A 14,142-nucleotide genomic window follows, 5' to 3' on the forward strand; every position below is an offset into this window, starting at 1 on the left:
AGTATTTGACTTCCCTGGTGGCTCAGATGGTAAAGCATCTGCCTACATTGCGGGTTCGATTCCTGCGTCGGGAGGATCCCCTGGAGAAGGAAATGGCAACCCACTCCAGTATTTTTGCCTAAAGAATCCCATGGACGGAGGAGCCTGGTAGGCTACAGACCATGGGGTTGCAGAGTCAGATATGAATGGGCGACTTCACTTTCACTTTCTTTGCCATGTGTGGGCACTGGCCTGGCCCTGGAGACACCGCAGAGGGTACCCTGCCCTCAGGAAACTAGGACCAGAACCCCTCAGCCTTGAGGGACTCGGATGACTCGTGCTGGGAGACCATGAGTGCTGGGATGGCCCGGTCCATGCGATGCCATGGAGGTTGGGGGGATGGGTGGGGGGGTGCACTGGGCAGGGTCACGGTGGCAGCCTGAGCAGACACCTCCGTGCTCGTATCTTTTCCCTGAGAACTGGGATGGTGCCTCCACGGTGTGGATGTTTGCCCGGATGGTGCAGGCGCGGCATGTCCGGGTGTGGCCTTCCGATGGGCACGGCCAGGCTGCCCCCCGCAGTGATGCCATCCCAGGCGGCCCCCTGCAGGTGGAGCTGCTAGGCTGTGAGCCAGGTACAGGCAGGGTTGGGGGAGGGAGAGATAGCAGTGGGCAGGAGGGAGGGGCAGGAGCCCTCAGCCATCCCCCCCACCCCACCATGTCCCCACCGGGCAGCGCCCCTGTGCTCAGGGGCTGGGCACCGCTGTGCCAGTGGCGAGTGTGCCCCACGGGGGGCCCCGTGCGATGGTGTGGAGGACTGCGAGGATGGCTCCGATGAGGAGAGCTGCGTGACCCCGCCCGCAGGCGCTGGCAGGTATGGGGCGCCCTGCCGCCCGGCTCAGCCTTGGTTGGGGGGCCCAGCCTTGTGGGAGGAGCCTGTGTCACCTTCACCCCCAAAGTGCCTGTGGGCCCGGATGTGCTGAGTTGGTGCAGCTGGGCGCCTTAGGAGGCCCCTTCCCACGTGGGATTCTGTGCTGTTGTCCTGGAGCTGGAGGTCAGTGGTACTCAGAGGGTGGTCCCTGAACCAGAGGCGCCAGCATCACCTGGATGTTGGTGGAAATGCAGACTCTCAGGCCGCAGCCCAGACCTGCTGAGGCAGCCACTGGAGGACGGGGGGCGCCCAGCCCCTCTGCTTAACAAATCCTGCAGGGAACTCTGACTTTTGGGACCATAATGGAGGGCATCTCTATGTCTAGTCTCAGCGGGCAGTGCCCTCCCCAGGCTTGCCCAGGGATGACCCCCTGCCAGGATGGGGCTTCCAAAGCTGGGAGGGCCCCTGGAGCCCCCGTGGTTATTTTTCTCTCAGAATCAAGTCCACAGCCTGGAGCTCCGTGCCCTCCTCCGCCCAGCCTGGACAGCTGCCCGCTCAGCCCAGCGAGGTGTGTGGGGAGACGCGGGCCCTGAGGGTGGGGCGCAGGGCCTGGGGCACCCCCGCATCTCAGCAGCCCTGGTCCTCGCTCCCTTCACACGGTTAGCCAGCGTGGCCTCCCTGGGCAGCCCTGCTTCTCCTTTCTCCATCGGGGCTTCAGCCTTGAACCTCCTGGGGCCAGCCTGGTGCTGGGCTGGGGGCCAGAGGGAGCAGGGAGCACAGGGTGGATGCCGGGCCAGGAGGAGTCAGGGAGACGGGAGAGGCGTAGACGCCCACGTGCCTGTAGCGTGGCGATGCCCACAGGCCAGTACCAGGGCACCAGGTGCTCAGAGCCAACCTGAGCCCAGAGTCCCTGGAGGCTTCCTGGACAAGGCTTGAAGGATGGATGGGAGGTGGGGGGTAACGTAGAGACGGGGGCCAGGCACTTGTCCCACAGGAGAACAGCCTGGTGGGGACCCCAGAGGGGAGAGTGACCCCAGCATTCGGGCACACGCATGGGTGCTGGGGGTATGATGGGGGTTTGGAGAGAAGGGCCAGAGTGGCCCCCCTGGGCGGGCAGGAAGAACAGCTCCTAGTTCCTGGCACCTGGTGGGTGTGGAGCCCGACATCAAGACTGCACACCCCAGCTCTGCCCTGCACCATGGAGGGGGTTGGAGCTGGGGGTTCAAGTGCACCCCCCGGGGGGGATGAGAGGCTGGACACCAGGCTGAACTGCCCCCAGGCTGGGGCCTTAATCGGCAGCTGACCCTCTCCTCTCTCCGCAGGGTCTGGCAGAAGCAGAGGCGGACCAATGGCATCCCGGGCGTGGGTCACCCGTGCCCCCTACAGGTACGTGCCCAAACTCCAGGCCGCCTTCTTGGCTTCACCGCCCACCACCCCAACCCCTGCCAGCCTGCCTGTCCTTTCAGGGCAGGGGGCTATTACATCTCTGCTGCTACTGCTGCTAAGTCGCTTCAGTCGTGTCCGACTCTGTGCGACCCCATAGATGGCAGCCCACCGTCCCTGGGATTCTCCAGGCAAGAACACTGGAGTGGGTTGTCATTTCCTTCTCCGATGCAGGAAAGTGAAAAGTGAAAGTGAAGTCACTCAGTCACGTCTGACTCTTAGCGACCCCATGGACTGCAGCCTACCAGGCTCCTCCGTCCATGGGATTTTCCAGGCAAGAGTACTGGAGTGGGGTGCCATTGCCTTCTCTGAATTACATCTCTAGAGTTCACTTTTTTGACCCCTCCTGTCCTCTGAGCAAGGTGGGCTTAGAGAGGCAGGCATGGTCCCCGTGGGCTCCTTGGCCAGGTCCAGTCCCTGCCCACCGTCCTGGACTCTAGGGTGCAAGGCTCCTGGCCGGTCCCCAGGACTGAGCCTGTGCCCTGCATGGGGGGCTGCCTTCCCCAGGCCCCTGGCCTGTCTGTGGGCTGTCACCCAGCGCTCCCTCCACCCCCACCCCCACACTCACCCAGCCAGGCACCCATTTCAGAGGCGTTTCCAGGCAGCAGATGTCTGTCAGTGGGCACAGGGAAGCCAGGGTCACCCAGTTATCAGGGTCCCAAATAGGACAAGGAAGGGGCTCCCGTTGTGTGCCAGCCGCCGCCCCCAACCATGACCGCCTGGCCCTTCACCTGCACGAGGGCCCAGGAGAGCCATCTTTGGGGGAGGTGGCCGGTGAGGGCTATCAGGGCAGCTGGGAGTGACCTTCTGTCTTGGAACATGTTGGGCCCATCTCACCACCTGCCCGGAGCCTCAGTTTTCCCTTCTGTGAGCCCAGGAGCACTTAAAATTGTGCATATGGTCCCTTCTAGAAAGTTCTGAGGATAGCTATTCGGAAGCCTGGCTAGCAGTGCTTTTGCATCCCTTGTGAGAAGCAGATGAAGCCACTGAACTATCGCTCAGGTCCGCAGAATGCAGACTCCCATGACGAAGTCTCCTCTCATCCCAAGTCTGGTTCTAGGAAAAAGGCTGTCTTTTTAAGCATGAGTCTCTTGTACAAAATAGGTTCATCTCTCTTTTTCCAGTAGCTGCCAGGAGGCTCCTGGCCGATTTCTCTGTACCTGCAGCGAAGGGCTGGTGCTGTCTTTGGCTGGGCGGCTCCTCCTGCTGCCATTTGCGTTTCTCCATGAACCTTGACTTTATAGTGAGTTTCACCAGGAGGCTGCTGTGTCTTCGTGAGCGGAGAGTACACATCTCACTCAAAACTCAGCTTTTCTTCTGAGTTCAGATAAAACCCTTCTTGTGCCCCTGGGACGACTGAGTCCCCTTTCCAGTTTGATCTGAAGCCCCTCGGAAGGTGGGATTTCACCTGTCACCACCCCGAGACCTGGAAAACCCTCTGGAGGGCCCACGTCGGCCTCATCTTAGGGACAGGGAACTGATGGGCTCCCCCCCAACCCTGCACCCCTAGGCAAGGGGCCAGCGAGTCTTGGGTCCGAGCCTCACCCAAGTCCTGGGGGATCTGTGCAGACTGCGACCCCCAGCGCCACCTCCCAGCCGGAGGCACAGGCCCTGAGGCCGGAAACAGCAGCTGTGACAGTGCTCCCCCCGCACCCGATGACACCCGAGGTCCCTGCTGGTGAGATGCCACCTGCCCTGTAGAGACGGCTTCCCCGTGGAGGAACTGAGCTCCTGAGAGCTTGGCCGCTTTGCTCCGGGTCACACGGCTCGAGCTCAGGAGCTTGGGAGGATCAAGCCTAGGACCCAAGTTTCCCGAGACCGCTCCTTGATTTCCCGTAATCCCACGAGGGGCAGGAAGGGAGGGCACAGAGGATGTCAGGAGGGAGGCTGGGGGCTTCTGGGAGGTGATGGAGGAGAGAGGACAGGGCTGGGGAGGGGGCGATGGCCGGTCAGCTGGCTGCGGTGGTGCCCGCAGGACGGAGCACCACCCCGGGGCCCTTCCCGCCCATGTGGTGCAGCCCAGGCCAGGTGCCCTGTGAGGTCCTGGGCTGCGTGGAGCTGGAGCAGCTGTGTGACGGGAGAGAGGACTGTCTGGACGGCTCTGATGAGAGGCCCTGCGGTGAGCACCCCGGAGAGTCTGGTGCCATGTGGGTGGTAACGGCAAGACGGCTGTAGGTTTGGGGAGGTGCCTGCCTCTGTTTCTAGCATATATGAGAAGGTCCTGGGAAAGTCTAGTGGCCACGGGCAGTGGAAGGAAGCTGAGTGGGTGAAAACATCCAGCAGTATGTGTGTCTTTGGGGATAGTGAAGGGGGGGCATGGGATAGGTGTTTTATAAAACTTCTCTGACCTTGGAGGTTGTTCATCTATCCATCATCCATCCATTATCGACCCATCTATCTATCCATCAAAGTAGACCACTATGCTCAAAGCCTAGTTTTCAATCAAAAGAAGAGCGATCAAGTGTTGGCCAATAATGGGAAGGATGGAGTGTTAGCCAGTTACCCCAGGGGGAATCCATCAGGAAGGGATACCTGGGGAGTGAACTGTTCTTAGACGCTCTGGCTTCTCTTGGGACACTCCAAGAGCTGTTGACAAACAGACTGTGAGATGGTGTGTGGACGGAAGACCACCCCACTCATAGCAGAGGAAAGCCTGGGTGCTGGGCTAGGTGGGTGTGGGAGGAATCAGGAGGAAGGGAAGGCCAGGCTGGGGTCAGCAGGTTCAGTTCAGGGCCTGGGGTTGAAGGAGTCGGTTTATCACCGGCCGGAATCACCTGTGCCCTTGCCCTTCCCCAACCCCAGCATGGGCAGCAGGCACCGTGCCTTTCACCGTGCCCACCACCGCCCTGCCGGGGTTGCTGGCCTCCAGGGGCCTCTGCTCTCCGAGCCAGCTGACCTGCGGCAGTGGGGAGTGTCTGCCTGCCAAGCGGCGCTGCGACCTGCAGCTGGACTGCCAGGATGGCTCAGACGAGGACGGCTGTGGTAGGGGCAAGGCTTGGCCGGGTCAGGCCGGGGGCTCCCCGGGGAGGGCCCGCTCCCGCGTGAGTCCCTCTCTGAACCCGGCCCACCCGGCCCTGCAGTGGACTGTGGCCTGGCGCCCTGGTCTGGCTGGAGCAGCTGCAGCCGTAGCTGCGGCCTGGGCCTCGCCTTCCAGCGCCGGGAGCTGCTGCGGCCGCCCCTGCCCGGGGGCAGCTGCCCGCCGGACCGGCTCCGCAGCCAGCCCTGCTTCGTGCAGGCCTGCCCAGGTAACCGGCCTCCTCTCCCAGCCCTCCCCGCACCCCTCCCCCCAAGGTGGGACACCCTCACAGGGAAATGCCCCTGCTCCCCCTTGGGACCCGTGTGTCCGGCTCCGGGACTCTAGGAGGACAGCCCCCACCGACATCTCAGCCTCGCCTTTCCCCGGAGGGCTTGTCGGAAGGCGGCTCCCCGCCTGGTCCCCTTCCTGCCTGAGTGTGGGAACTGGAGCCGCGGCCGGCCCGCCCCAAAGGGAGGCTGTGAACAGCCGGCCCCGCTGGTCCTGGGCTCTGCGCCGGAGGCTCCGCGGCGCTTTTGTTCAGCGGATCCGAGGGAGGGGCCCCAGCCCGACGCATCCTTGCACCCAGGGTTTCCCACGCGGGGCTCTCTCCGCCCGCAGGCAGCCCTTGTAACCCCGCTTCTCACCGCTGCCTCCAGGGGGCGCGTCGCCCCGGGGTTCCCTTTACGGGGACCAGAGGAGCCTTGATCCCCAGAGGCCTTTCCACACATCACCCGCTCTACCCACCTAAAGGGGCTTTCCTGGGACACGAGAGGAAGCTGCGGAGTCCTCGGGGCGCTGCCCTAAGCCACCCGGCTGGCCACTGCCCAGATTCCCCAGCCCCTTGTCCCTGCTCTCTCTAGCGGGGTTGCAGCTCTTGGGCTTCACCGCCCGGTTCACCCGCGTTCTTCCTCCCGCTCCCCCGCAGTGGCTGGGGCATGGGCTGAGTGGGAGGCCTGGGGGCCCTGCAGCGTCTCGTGTGGGGGCGGCCATCGGAGTCGTCGGAGAAGCTGTGTGGACCCCCCGCCCAAGAATGGTGGTGCCCCTTGCCCCGGGGCCCCCCAAGAGAGGGCACCCTGCGGCCTGCAACCCTGTGCAGGTGGCACAGGTAAGAGGAGCTGGGCTGGGGCAGGGGGGCATCTGAGGGGGGAGCCCCGGGGTGGGGGTGGGGCTGTGGGAGCCGTCGCTGGGCCTCCCAGTGCCCACCCTCCCTGGTGCCCATCCTCCCCCCATCCCCCAGACTGCGGGCAGGGCCGCGTGCATGTGAGTGCTGAGCTGTGCCGGAAGGGGCTGGTGCCACCGTGCCCACCCTCCTGCTTGGATCCTGAGGCCAACAGCAGCTGCAGCGGACTCTGTCTGGAGGGTGAGGCGCACCCAGCAAGCAGGGGTGCTGCGGGCAAAGCCCTCGGGGGGGTGGGGGTGAGTGTGGGCGTCCAGCGGGCCCACCAGCCCTCCGTCTCCACCCTCCATCTCTGCTGCCCCCCATTCTCCGGCCTGAGCTCCCCTCCCCCACCCAGGGTGTCGCTGCCCGCCCGGGCTTCTTCTCCAGGACGCGGGCTGCCTGCCCCTCTCCGAGTGCCCCTGCCTTGTGGGCGAAGAGCTGCAGCAGCCAGGGGTGCCCTTCCTCCTGGACAACTGCAGCCGATGGTCAGGGCGACTGCCTGCCGTTGGGGGGGGGGTCGGGGCGGGGTCAGGGGCCACTCCCCGCCTTCCGGTCCTGACCTCCGCCCTCGGGCCCCCCGCCGCCCCCCCTCCAGCGTGTGTGAGAAGGGGGCCCTGCTGTGTGAACCAGGGGGCTGCCCCGTGCCCTGCGGCTGGTCAGCCTGGTCGTCCTGGGGGCCCTGCGACCGCTCCTGTGGCTCCGGCGTGAGGGCCCGGTTCAGGTGTGCGGGCAGAGGGGTGATGGAACCGGGAGGGATGGGGCGAGGGGAGGGCCTGGGGGGGGCGGGAAGCGGTGCCCACGCTGCCTCTCTCCTCAGGTCCCCCTCCAACCCTCCGGCCACTTCAGGGGGCGCCCCGTGTGAGGGCCAGGGGCAGGAGCTGCAGGCCTGCTACTCGGCATGCGCGGCAGGTGGGTCCCCGCCCGTTGGCATCCTCCTCATTCCCGCCAGGAGAGCGCGGCTGGGTCGAGCTTGCTGGTCACTCTGCTGGGTGGTCAGTCCTAGGTGGTCAGCGAAGCCCCCCCATTCAGGAGGCGCCCCCGGGAGGAGATGAAGGCCTTGGCGGGAGCACAGGTGTCTGACAGTGGGATGGGGGCATGAGGCTGGACCTGGGGGCGGGGACAGGAAGAGGGGGCTAGCTCAGGGCCTCCTGGAGCCCAAGACTGTGGCCCTCGTTCCACTGCTGGGGGCCCCCAGAGCCATCCCAGCGGAGGTCTCTGGGTCTTTTGTGCGCAGGTGACCGGGCAGGGTGAGAGCAGGGAAGTTGGGGTGCTCAGGTTCTGAGCAGGAGAGGGAAGGAGGGGCTGTTGGAGAATGGCAGGTGGCTGTCAGAGGGACTCTAGGATTTCCTTACGGAGGCTGAATGAAGGACCGTTGTTTAGAAGGCTCTGGAAGAAACCGTGAGGGTGGGCATGGGCTTGTGGAGGCACCTGCCAGGCCCCCAGATAGAGGTGGGGCCCAGTGAACCAGATTCAGTTCAGTTCAGTTCAGTCACTCAGTCGTGTCCAACTCTTTGCAACCCCATGGACTGCAGCACACCAGGCCTCCCTGTCCATCACCGACTCCTGGAGTTTAGGCAAATCAGATTCAGCAGGAGGCTAAGCTCTGAGAAGGAGACCTGGGTCCAGGGTGGGGGTCCCAGAGGGGCAAAGACTATGCTTGCCCTCACGAGCCCTTCTCTCGCCCCCCTAGCTTCTCAGACCTCACCCGGGTTGCCCCGAGTCACCCCCACCTTGCAGGGCCCCATGCAGTCTCCCACACTTTTCCTTGCAGAGGTGCCAGGCTGGACACCCTGGGCTCCCTGGTCCGCCTGCTCCCAGAGCTGCCTTGTCCCTGGAGGGGGCCCAGCCCTGCGCAGCCGTTCCCGGCTCTGCCCTGGCCCTGGGGACACATCATGCCCAGGAGAGGGCACCCAGGAGGAGCCCTGCAGTCCCCCGGTGTGCCCAGGTATGGCATCTTCTGGGGGGGTGGCTTCGGGTGGGGTGAGGCGCAGATGAGAAGAATGCTTTGGGAAGGGTGGGGGCAAACCTGGCTGTTGCTCAGAAGCTTCTCTCTGGCCCCCAGTCACAGCCCCCACCCCGGAAGCCCAGTGGGGGATGCACAGGGTGGGCCTGGCCTGAAGGCGTGTTGGGGGCAGCCCTGGAGGTGTGGGTATGGTGGGGGCTGAGGCTGCATGTCAGACCCTGCACACCTCCGGAACCCCCACGCCCACCCTGGCCAAGCTGCATCTCTGCCACGTCCCTGACCGTTGTTGGCTGCCTCTTCCTCCCAGGGCTGGGTGTCTGGGGTCAGTGGGCTGCCTGGTCTCCTTGCTCCGCCCTGTGTGATGGGGGCGTCCAGACCCGAGGGCGCGGGTGCTCTGTCTCGACTCCTGGGGACCCCGGGTGCCAGGGACCCCACAGCCAGACCAGGGACTGCAACACGCAGCCCTGCACAGGTGAATGTCCCCTTCCCGTTCTTCTGCTCGCCTTGACCAGCCAGCCCCTGGGGGGTGCTGACCTTCTCCCCACCCACCTTCGCTTGGCACCGACCTCTCCCTCCAGGACAGGCTGTGCCTTAAGCTGACTTGGCCCGTTTTTCTATCTCCTCCACCCCCCAGCCGCCCCTCCCACTCACCCTCCCATCTCTTGGCCCCTCCGGCGTGCCCCCTGCCGAGACCCTCTTTGTCTTCCCCGTGCAGCCCAGTGCCCGGGTGACATGGTGTTCCGCTCAGCAGAGCAGTGCCGCCGGGAAGGGGGCCCGTGCCCCCGGCTGTGCCTGGCGCAGGGCCCTGGGGTGGAGTGCACTGGCGTCTGCACCGCTGGCTGCGTCTGCCCCGCGGGCCTCTTCCTGCACAACAGCAGCTGCCTGCCTCCGAGTCAGTGCCCCTGCCAGCTGCGCGGGCAGCTCTATGCCCCCGGAGCAGTGGCCCAGCTGGACTCCTGCGGCAACTGGTGGGCACCAGGGTTGGGAGCGGGGAGGCTCGTGGCTTCAGAGGTGGGTGGGTGAGGACTGCCACCAGCGGCGGGGGTGCTCAGCGTGCCTCCATCCTGACGTGAAGCCCGGAGGGGCGGGCGTCTGTAGGAGCTGTCCGGCTCGTTTACTTATGGGGAGACCGAGGCTCAGTTGAGGGAGGCGATTTATGGCGGAACTAGAGCCTCAAGTCGTTCTGGGAGTTGGTGCTGGACAGGGAGGCCTGGCGTGCTGCAGTCCATGGGGTCGCAAAGAATCGGACACGCCTGAGCCACTGAACCGACCTGAGAGCCTAGAGCTAGGGGAGCAGGTCTACCTTCTCCTTCTGTTACCTCTGTTTCTCTTTCCTGAGTGTAATTGACTTCCTGGGACCCACTTGATTTCTGCCGGGAGACCTTGAAGCGCCCAACTCACAAAGCTGATACCCAGAATCCGCCAGCAGAGGGGGCACTAACCCCATTCGTTTTTTTGTTATTATTTTTCTTTACTCAGTTCCTTTTTTTCCCTTTTTCCTTTCTATGCCCTGGTCCGCCCCCAGTTCCCTCCTTCATTCTTCCTCTCTCCCCCACCCCTTTCTCATTTTTCTTTTCTCTCAGATTTTTTTTTTTTTATTTTCTGAAATGTCAACATTTCTGATGAGTGGGTTTTGAAACGTTTACTGGAGAAAAACAAAAAGGAGGGAAAACTCAAAAGAGAGATCCGGGAGACTCAAACTAGTATCTGCTCCTTCTGAGTGGCTGCTAACTGGCCCGGAAGAGTCGCTCAAAACCATCTCTACCGTGTTTAATAAATATAAATGGAATAAAATTACCAAAAGGCAACTTCTTTTTATCAAGGCAATGGAACCATGGCCCAGAGGGCAGCACGGTGCCTGGGGGTGTCGGAGCTCGTGGAGGGTGGAATTGGTGGGGGAGGCTGGGTGAGAATCCTTGGTCACTCATCAACTCCACGTGGGATGTAGGGCAACTTGCTTTACTTCCCAGACCCTCGGGTTCCTCTTCTGTGTGGTGGACAGTGTCCCGGCCTCTTCTCCCTGGGGGCAGGTACACAGGGCTGCAAGGGGAAGGCTGACTGTGGCCTCCCTGGGCCCTCTCTCTGCAGCACCTGTACCTCTGGTGAAATGGTGTGTGCCTCGGAGCCCTGCCCAGGTACCCCCATGCTCGGGTCCCAGGAATCGGCAGTGGTGGGGTCTAGGGATGCTGGTCCCTTTAGTAATCAACCTGGTGGTGTTGGGGGTGCCCCCAGGAAGTTGGGGTCCAGGGAGGACTTGACTTGTCTCACACATCCCGTACCTCTCCCCTGCACCCGCCCTGGCAGTGGCCTGTGGCTGGAGCCCCTGGACCCCATGGAGTCTCTGCAGCCACAGCTGTAATGTGGGTGTTCGGCGGCGCTTCCGGGCAGGCACGGCTCCTCCTGCTGCCTTTGGGGGTGCTGCATGCCAGGGCCCCAACATGGAGGCTGAATTCTGCAGCCTGCAGCCATGCGGAGGTGAGAGCCGCGACTGGGGTCCTCAAACCTGGGACTCCCTGCCCTGGCCCCCGGGACAGGTGCAAGGGCCTGCCCGAGGAGATTGCATGAGGGTGTGGTTCCCTGGGAGCTCTAAGAGGGGTCCTCCCTGGAGGCCTTGTTCTAGGTGAAATCCTGGGGCCTCCCGAGGAGGGATGAGGTGTCTGGAGGTGGGTGTGAGGCTGCCAGGGCCTGGGATCCGGCGGGAGGAGTGACTGGGGGCTTGGGTGGGACAGGCAGGGCCTGCAGTGACCTGGGTGTCATCCTAGGTCCTGGTGGGGAGTGGGGCCCCTGGTCTCCATGCTCTGTGCCTTGTGGGGGTGGCTACCGGAATCGCACCCGAGGGAGTGGCGGGCCTAGCCCTGTGGACTTCTCCACCTGTGGCCTGCAGCCCTGTGCAGGTGAGGGCACCCACCTTTTCTTCCCTACCCCACCCAGAGCTCCATCAACCCCTCCCTGTCCCCACAGGAACTCCTCTCCTGGAGCTTCCAGGCAGCCCCATGACCTCCCTGGCCACACGTAGAGCTGATGCCTCCCCCCCCCTGGGGGGACCCTGGGGGAGAATCGAACGTGCCCAGGCTGAGCTGTCAACCTGTGTCCCCTAGGGCCAGCGCCCGGGGTGTGTCCCCCGGGCAAGCGGTGGCTGGACTGTGCCCAGGGGCCTGCATCCTGTGCAGAGCTTGGTGCCCCGAGAGGGGCTGACCAGCCCTGCCACCCTGGCTGCTACTGCCCTTCCGGGATGCTCCTGCTGGTGAGTGTCCCCTGCCTGGCCTCCTCAGGGCCTGGGCAGGGGCAAAGCCAAGAGTGTGGGGCAGGAGGCAGGGAGAGCCTGCAGGGTTGAGGACAGAGTGCTGAACTCGGGGCACGTGGTTCTGCTCTGCCAGCCCCATGACCAGCACATGACCCTGGGCGAGTGGCCATCAGGTCTTTTCTCCCAGAAATCGGGGGTCCACGCCCCCTCCCCATGGCCCTTGCACCTGATGGTGTGCATTTCCCCAGTGCTGGAAATTGGGACGAAATGGGTGTTTGGAAGGAGCATCCATGACATTTGAGGGTGGGCGCCTGCCAGGTGGATGCTGAGCTCTGCTTTGGGGGAGCGTGGGCAGACCGCACTGGAAACCAGAAGGCAGTGGAGGATTTTTGATTCCAGAACAACGTGTGCGTGCCCACCCAGGACTGCCCCTGTGCCCACGGAGGGCGCCTCCACCCCCCAGGCAGTGCTGTGCTTCGCCCGTGTGAGAATTGGTGAGGCTGCCGCCCCCTGCAATGGCCCCGTGACCCCAAGGACCCTCTGTCTCTCCTCAGCACTGGGGTCGGGGGAGTCTTGGCCTCCATGGGGCACAGAGACGCCCCCTCCCACAGGCACAATGCTCAGCCCCTCGCCTGCCCCCCCTCACCAGTCTCCCTCTTCCCACCCGTCACCGTCACCGTCTGCTGGGGCTGTTCCCAGTCCCCTTCGTCTTGCGGAGTTTGTGGGCAATTCCTGGCCTCCCCTGGCCTGTGGCTGCATCCCTCCCATCTGCTTCACATGGCCGTCTCCTCCCTGGGTCTTCACATCCCCTGTCTGTACCTTTGTAGAAGGACACCAGTCACATTGGGTTGGGGTCACCCTAACGGCCTCATTTTAACTTGATCACCTCCACAAAGACCCCCCTCTCCAAACAAGGTCACAATTCTGCAGTCATGCTCACACATTAGGGCTCCGACATGAATTTGAGGGGACACATTCAGCCTGTAAGAGCTCCCCCGCCGTCTGCTGCTTCTCCACCAGCTCCTGTGTCTCTGGGCTCATCACTAACTGCACCTCCTGGCCCTGTGAGGAGGGTGAGAAGGAGGCCTCTCCTGACTTCACTCCCCCTGCCCTGCCAGAGCGGGTCTGTGCAGGGGTGGGAGGGCGGTAGCACTGGGGAGGAAAGCCCTTGGGAAAAAGGGGCGGCCTGTCCCGTGCACCACACTCTGCCCCCCACCCTTTGGGCCCCTTCAGCCTTCCATCGCTCTGTCTTCTCTGTTTCTCCCTGCTGCGCACCCAGGTCAGCCCACGTGGTCACCCTGGACCCCATGGAGTGAGTGCTCAGCCTCTTGTGGCCCAGCCCGGCGCCATAGACACCGCTTCTGCACCGGGCCCCCCCATGGGGTGCCGTCCAGCATGGCCCCGCCGCCCCTGCTGGCCTCGGCGCCCCCACTTTGCCCAGGCCCTGAGGCAGAGGAGGAACCCTGCCTCCTGCCAGAGTGTGACCGTGAGTCCTGTGGAGCCCAGACGTGCCCACCGCCTTGCCCCAGTCAAGCCTGGCCCCTCGCCACTGCTGCCTCTTCTGTTCCCCAGGAGCTGGAGGCTGGGGCCCTTGGGGACCCTGGTCCAGCTGTAGCCGGAGCTGTGGAGGGGGTCTCCGGAGCCGGAGCCGCGCCTGTGATCAGCCCCCACCCCAGGGCCTGGGGGATTACTGCGAGGGGCCTCGGGCCCAGGGGGCGGCCTGCCAGGCTCTGCCATGCCCAGGTACCTGCCACGGACGGCGGTGGGGGTCAAGGAAAAGAGGTGGGAAAGCTGCGGGGGGCATTCTGGGGAGGCCAGCGGGGAGGTGGGGGGGGCGGGAGAGTGACCCGCACAGCTGTCAACCCACCCGGTGCCCTCCTCCCCGCAGTGACCAACTGCACCGCCATCGAAGGGGCGGAGTACAGCGCCTGTGGCCCTCCCTGCCCTCGCTCCTGCGACGACCTCGTGGTGAGTCTGGGCTCCTGACGGTCAAGTTGCCGGACGGCAGGGTGTGGCCCCTCTGACCTGGGGCCGTCCGCGGTTGGAGGGAAGGAAAGGGGTCAGCGCCCAGCCGGCCTGGCTCCTGATTCTAGAGAGCAGCGGGAGTGAGCCTCATCCAGCAGCCCTTGTCCTTACACAGCATATACGTTTCTCGGCTGACACGTTTTATGATAGAAACAGCAGGAACACACAGGAAAAGGGCAGCCCTCTTGATGGATCCTCCATCCGAAGCTCCCAGCCTGGGCGCGTTGGTGCGCAGACCTTGACCCTGTGCGCGCGTGAGTGCGCACGCGCATGCCGGGGCGCGGGGCCAGTCCAGGACCATGGAGAGGGACCCAGGCCGGCTGCCGCCGGGGGTGGGCGCGGTCCAGTGCCGCCTGCGCAGTGGCGAGGAAGCGGCCCCGAGTCAGAAGATGCTGGAGCAAACAGCTAGGGAGAAGGGACGGTGCTTTGAGAAGCCCTGGGGC

At 64.1% G+C, this 14,142-nt stretch overlaps 1 protein-coding gene across 1 annotated transcript in view; it reads left to right on the top strand.

Moving 5' to 3' along the window:
- The window catches only part of LOC129552003 (SCO-spondin), a 51,982-nt gene that overhangs the window by 19,934 nt on the left and 17,906 nt on the right, over positions 1 to 14,142 (top strand). Inside the window, exons 42-66 of the mRNA XM_055420201.2 lie at positions 457 to 613; positions 714 to 852; positions 1,345 to 1,417; positions 2,172 to 2,235; positions 3,803 to 3,970; positions 4,268 to 4,411; positions 5,095 to 5,274; positions 5,373 to 5,537; positions 6,234 to 6,413; positions 6,546 to 6,668; positions 6,823 to 6,952; positions 7,063 to 7,188; positions 7,285 to 7,376; positions 8,239 to 8,412; positions 8,738 to 8,902; positions 9,146 to 9,398; positions 10,519 to 10,565; positions 10,735 to 10,905; positions 11,193 to 11,324; positions 11,529 to 11,674; positions 12,074 to 12,168; positions 12,695 to 12,747; positions 12,954 to 13,160; positions 13,247 to 13,417; positions 13,563 to 13,642. Of these exons, the coding sequence (XP_055276176.2) occupies positions 457 to 613; positions 714 to 852; positions 1,345 to 1,417; positions 2,172 to 2,235; positions 3,803 to 3,970; positions 4,268 to 4,411; positions 5,095 to 5,274; positions 5,373 to 5,537; positions 6,234 to 6,413; positions 6,546 to 6,668; positions 6,823 to 6,952; positions 7,063 to 7,188; positions 7,285 to 7,376; positions 8,239 to 8,412; positions 8,738 to 8,902; positions 9,146 to 9,398; positions 10,519 to 10,565; positions 10,735 to 10,905; positions 11,193 to 11,324; positions 11,529 to 11,674; positions 12,074 to 12,168; positions 12,695 to 12,747; positions 12,954 to 13,160; positions 13,247 to 13,417; positions 13,563 to 13,642 (3,435 nt within the window). The remainder of the gene's footprint in view (positions 1 to 456; positions 614 to 713; positions 853 to 1,344; positions 1,418 to 2,171; positions 2,236 to 3,802; positions 3,971 to 4,267; positions 4,412 to 5,094; positions 5,275 to 5,372; positions 5,538 to 6,233; positions 6,414 to 6,545; positions 6,669 to 6,822; positions 6,953 to 7,062; positions 7,189 to 7,284; positions 7,377 to 8,238; positions 8,413 to 8,737; positions 8,903 to 9,145; positions 9,399 to 10,518; positions 10,566 to 10,734; positions 10,906 to 11,192; positions 11,325 to 11,528; positions 11,675 to 12,073; positions 12,169 to 12,694; positions 12,748 to 12,953; positions 13,161 to 13,246; positions 13,418 to 13,562; positions 13,643 to 14,142) is intronic.

This window comes from Moschus berezovskii, chromosome 3 (assembly GCF_049115385.1).
Source record: "Moschus berezovskii isolate FMDL1 chromosome 3, NW_MosBer_1.0, whole genome shotgun sequence".
In the NCBI taxonomy this organism is placed as follows: Eukaryota; Metazoa; Chordata; class Mammalia; order Artiodactyla; family Moschidae; genus Moschus; species Moschus berezovskii.